Source organism: Grammomys surdaster, unplaced genomic scaffold (genome assembly GCF_004785775.1).
Source record: "Grammomys surdaster isolate TR1022 unplaced genomic scaffold, NIH_TR_1.0 203, whole genome shotgun sequence".
NCBI lineage: Eukaryota > Metazoa > Chordata > Mammalia > Rodentia > Muridae > Grammomys > Grammomys surdaster.
The window spans coordinates 10,000,422-10,005,864 of record NW_021604648.1 but is presented as its reverse complement, the minus strand read 5'-3'; the positions used below and the strand labels follow the sequence as shown (position 1 = coordinate 10,005,864).

The following is a 5,443-nucleotide window of genomic DNA, read 5'->3' as shown; positions in this document are numbered from 1 at the left end:
CCTCCATCCCTCCCTCCCTTTCCTCCCCCTCCCTCTCAGAACCAGCTGAACATTTTACATCAGTTTCCATCCTGCTGGTTGAGTTGCCCCCCTGTTTCTTTCCACTCCCAGCCTGTATGGCTGACAGTTGTTTATCAACAAAGCATGGCACTGGAGAATTTGGATGCGTGCTTTTATTAGAGAGCCTAACAACTTTAAATATCCCTGGAAAACAGACGTGATGATATTCCAGGACAGGGCAGTAAGAGGTGGTATTTCCTTGTCATGGAACTGAGAGCACCCCTGGTGGACCCAGCTTAGGTTTTAGGGGACTCTATGAGACACTGAACCTTTTGGTCCTGTTCTGTTCCACACAGGGAAATGGAAGAGTGAGGCATGTTTGCGGTGGTTTTAGTATTTGCCAAACAGGGCACTGCATCAGAAAAGCTTGGAATGTAGTGCAGAGCTGTTAGGCTACAAAGGGAAAAGGGTTCCCTCTTCATCTACAGCCTGCCAGATGCAATCCCATGGTAAAGTATCTAATAGGACAACACTCGGGTTCTCCAGAAATATAAGTAACTCATTGGTTAAATTTCAATTCTTCACCTTTCCCCCCCCCCTTTCTGAGTGAGCTCATTCCCCCCTCCTTTTTCCCCCAGTGATTTAAAATGCTAGAAGGAAAAGCAACTGAGGTTCTAACTTTCGGATGCTGAATCCTCGGCTAATTGAAATTACTGGGCACAATGCTATATATAGCCAATGAAGAGATTCTGAGCTCTCACTCAGTGCCTTCAAGACATGTCGTTTTGTAGTCAGAGGAAACAGGGATCAATGCATTTTCAAACTGACAGAGGGAACGGATGCTCCTTAGCAGCACATGCCCAGGATCGTGTGTGTGGGGCTTGCGCTGTGCTGAGAAGCTGATCACCGGCCCATATGCCCCTTATTTACTGCAATGTTCTTTGCATGTTATTGTGCACTCCGGACTAACGTGAAGGTAAGAGGAAGCGAGACGGCAACTGGGCATGATGTACATGTTAAACCAGCTGCAAAAAAATGTCTACCTTGTGTAGCGCCAGGACTTTTCGGATGGCCGGCTGAGCAGGCAGATTATTACAGGTGGTTGCGAAGGCTTTGTTTTATTGTTGCCTTGCAGCCTCCCTGGGGGAGCCTGTCAGAACGCGGTTGTGAAGTGACCTTCAGGTTTAACTGTTTGTAATTCAGGTTCATGCTCACACTTGAAGGGTGGAGGGGGGGGAGGAAAAGATGAGGATTTTTTCCGTAGGCCAGCACCAAGAAACCAGAGGAGGTAACAAGCTATGGATCACGCTGTAAATTAGAATTTAGTCTTTCCGTTTGAAAGTGCTGTAAACTGTCCGTGTTCCTGCAGCTTCATTGTTCTAGGAGCTCCGGGTTTGAATGTGGAGGCTGGAGTGGAATTAGGATGTGATCTGTGGGGTACCCGAGTACCCTGTGTGTTGAAAGGAGGATGATGAGCATTGGGAATTTGGTGGTATTAATCACACAGCTTCTCAGCTTAGGGTGGGCTACTGCTATCTGGATGCTGTCACCTTGCTGACATTCACTTGCTGGAGCTAATAGGGCTCCAAAGTTGAGCTCAAGTTTGGGAGATTTACCCCTTGTCACGAGCAAGGACGTTATTATTTGAAAGGTTTATCTGACGCTATTTATTCAGCACGGAGAACCAGAGAGAGCAGCTGTGGAATTAAATCCACTTGCATAATTTAAGTGAATTTACACTCCCCCCCAACCCCGAGTTTGTATTTCTAACTGAAGCTAGTCCAAAAAAAAGTGATTGTCTTTGAGAAAAAAAAAATTAGAAGCAGTTTAAAACCTAAAATAGGACTTTTGAAAAAATTGAAAGTCAATGTAAAGTGTTTCCACTTTAATTTCAGTAGAGGAAGTGTTTCATGTGTCTAGGTACTAAAGTTTCATTTTGCATGTTTTCAAGTTTTATTGAAGAACTCCCAGCTGCTCATTTTTGTAAACCTTCTCGCTTTGCAGCTTTGCATTTGAACTTCAAACAGGTAGTATTTATATTGCCATGGTTGGGGCAGATCTCTCACTTCTGCAGCCTTTCCAGGCTTTCTGTGCCTGAGGAGACAGTCTGTAGGATTTACTTTTTACTACTTTAAGAATTCACTCCCCAGGTGAATGTGGTAGGATTAATAAACCTCCTGACAGGTTATAAAAGATGGTGTGTATCCCCAAACACTAAACATGGGTTATTCTAGTACTTTCTGTTTCAAATTATGGTCAGTTCCTTGTTTTGTAAAGTGGGCGAGTCCTTGTCTTCTCTTCTTTTTCTAAATAAATAAATAAATAAATAAATAAGTGCTTCCTTCAGAAGAAACTTGGTAACTCACATTAAGGAACACTTGTTTTGATAACTCATTATTAAATTTTGGAAGTGTGTGTGTGAGAGAGAGAGAGAGAGAGAGAGAGAGAGAGAGAGAGAGAGAGAGAGGGCTACAGATCTCCTCTTTGGGAAAGCCTCTCCCTTCTGTAACTTCTAGTAGTTGTCTGGATAGTTTGAAATTTGTCTTACTTCAACTCATAAGGAACGACTTTTTCTAATGATTTCTTATCAGAACCTGGAGGACCCTTGCATAATAAATCCTTAATACCTTGGGTAACCTAATTCTGATATTTTTTTGACACAGCAGAAACAGAGACCATGTGTGTTCCTATTTGCACAGTATATGAACTTGCTTGTTTATGATAAATTACCTTCAATTTTAAGTCTGCGTACACAGTTTTTATAATTGGCTTTTGTACTTCACAATTTATAAGTTTATTTTGTATCCTTTTCTTCTGAGATAGTAAGGTTTGTGAAAGAGTTTCAAATATGATCTTTACCTGGGTTTTTCACCATACTGGGTAGAGTAAACTCTTACCTAGTATTTTTAGACTTAGTTTTATTTTTGTGTTTTAATATAATTGCTTTTAATTTCATTATATTTAGCATTACTTATTGGCATGACTCTGAAAAAGCCTTAGTTATGGTATACAGTGGCTGACAAATTCAATGTAATATTTGTTGCACTGACCAAAAAATTCAAGGTGGTTTTGAGGGTTAACAATACCTCTTGTGAAATTTATTTTTGTATGCAAAGTACAATATTAATGCTACCTTTTATTCTCAAGAGATTATTTGACCAATGTGATGTTTAAAAAATATTATAGCCAGAAGGATTTGGTGGGAATGGTGTCCTTTAGTGTATATTAAAAGCTTTCATGTATCAATCAAATAACATTAAAACTGGACCAGTAGTATGCACAACACACACACACACACACACACACACACACACATACACACATGTGCCTACACATTAGAGTCTAACTTGCGGTTCACTATTATTCAATAATCCTTTAAATGACAGGTATGCTTTGTGCACTGCGCTGAAGCCTTAGATATTAAGATAAATTGAAAATAATTATTGCTGTTAGAAGACTTCTAGTGTAGGACAAGACACAGGCAAATAGACCAATGAGTTGTTTGAAGTATGATGCGACTTTTAAAGGACTTTGATGATAGGGCATTACTGTAATTGAAAAATGGAATAAACACAGCACAAGCTAGTTGTATTTGGAACAACCAAGAGAGACTTCACTGTGAAGTCACCTCTGACTTGAAACTTGACGGCTAATAGAAATTTCTAACCTTACTGCTGAGGGTAAAGCATGATGGGTAAAAGGAGCATGTAGCTAATACACATAGAACCCTGTAGGAATCTGTAAATAGTTGGGAGTGGGATAGCTTATGGGCTGTTTCAAGGCTGAACAGTGGCTAATGGAAGCTATGAGCACCCATCACAATATAGCTTTGAAAATTATGTTATGTTTCCATCTCTTTTCTGAAATAAGTCTTTACTCAAAAGGAAAAGGAAAACAAACCAAACAAAACAGACTTCCAATTAAGAGTATTATTTATACTTGATAGTTTTAAGTTGTTAAAGTACTAAGGATGGGTATCATGCTGGCTTGGATTTTCTTTTAACTTTTTTTTTCAATCAAAAATGATTAGAATAATTTAATTTGATTGTTGTCACACAAAAGGAAGGAATGTGATCATTATGTGAATGTGCAGTTCCTCTTTGATCTGAAATTGCATGTGTTGTATGAAAAGTACTGCTCTGATGAGACAACACGGATAGTTTGTTGTATCAAGTGTCTACATCATAGTGTCTATTAAATAGCTCAATTTTTGAAAGGAGAGATGCAAATAATCATTTTATGAATAAGCTTACATTCTCCACATCAGGATTTCCCTGCTTGTGTAACTTCAGCAAGCATGACTCTGTACACACCTACTAGCTTACACACTCTAAGAGAGGAATGCCAAGTTAGAGCAGCATCACATATAGAAAGAAGGAACATCCAGGTGTTCTGTAACAAGTGAAGGGAGCAGACCAATGTGAAACTCAAGTCTCTTGAGTTTGACTTCTGTTTTTTCTGTAAATCCCAATGCCTATATACTCCCTAGGTTCGAAAATCCTCCTCCTTCATTTTGTAAATTCCTTGTGTGTAACACAGGAACACTAGAAATACAGTGTTGACAAATTGCTTCTAGAACATGATTTTTAAACATGATGTTTATCCCAAGAAAACTACATTTTCGTCTGTCTTTCTCACTCATGGAATAGTTTGAGGATATTTCTTAAACTATGTGAAGTTTAGATTTTTGATTGTAAACAGGGACAATAAGAACTATTGTAAGAATGATGTTGACTGGAGAGATGTCCCATTGGATAAAAACACTGTAAGAGTGAGAGCCTAGTTTTGAATCCTAAACTCCAGTACAAGAACTAAACACATATCATCCCTCCCTCTTACAGGGAGATGGGAGGCTGAGACAGGAGAATGGCTGAAAGATGTCAGGCCAGGCAGCCATATTTATACAATGGAAGAATCCCAGAGACTTTTAAACATGATAGAAAGCAAAGATCAACATCAGAGTTTGTCCAGTGACTTTTACACATACTCTGCAGTATGCACACATGCCATATATGCACACTAATGTGCACACAAGAATGATGCACAGCATATAAATGCTATAATAAGTCCTATGATCTATAATGCTATAATAAATGCTATAAACAATAAATGCGATAAAAAGTAAGAATTTTCAGTCAACTAAATCACGTTGGTTAAAGTAGAGTCCACCAGATAACATTAAGACTTTTGTTAGAAAATCACATGAATCAAGCCTAATTTTTAAAAACCTATGGTTAATGAGGAATGTACTGTGATTAAATATTTATTCTCCCACCACCGTTGCCATCACAACCAAGCAACATACACTAAAATATAATCTGGATTATAGATGCTGAAACTTTAAGCCTTGGTTGCTATTAAATGTGTAAGCACATATAGAACCAAGTAAAAAGTACTCAGAAAACACATGCCTAAGCATATATATATATATATATATATATAT

The 5,443-nt window shown here is 38.6% G+C and overlaps 1 protein-coding gene across 1 annotated transcript in view; it reads left to right on the top strand.

Annotated features, from left to right (window-relative positions):
* Positions 1 to 667: 667 nt before the first annotated feature.
* The window catches only part of Dlg2 (discs large MAGUK scaffold protein 2), a 1,293,772-nt gene continuing 1,288,996 nt past the window's right edge, over positions 668 to 5,443 (top strand). The window contains exon 1 of the mRNA XM_028770581.1: positions 668 to 976. Coding sequence (XP_028626414.1) covers positions 935 to 976 — 42 coding nt within the window. The 5' untranslated portion in view covers positions 668 to 934. The remainder of the gene's footprint in view (positions 977 to 5,443) is intronic.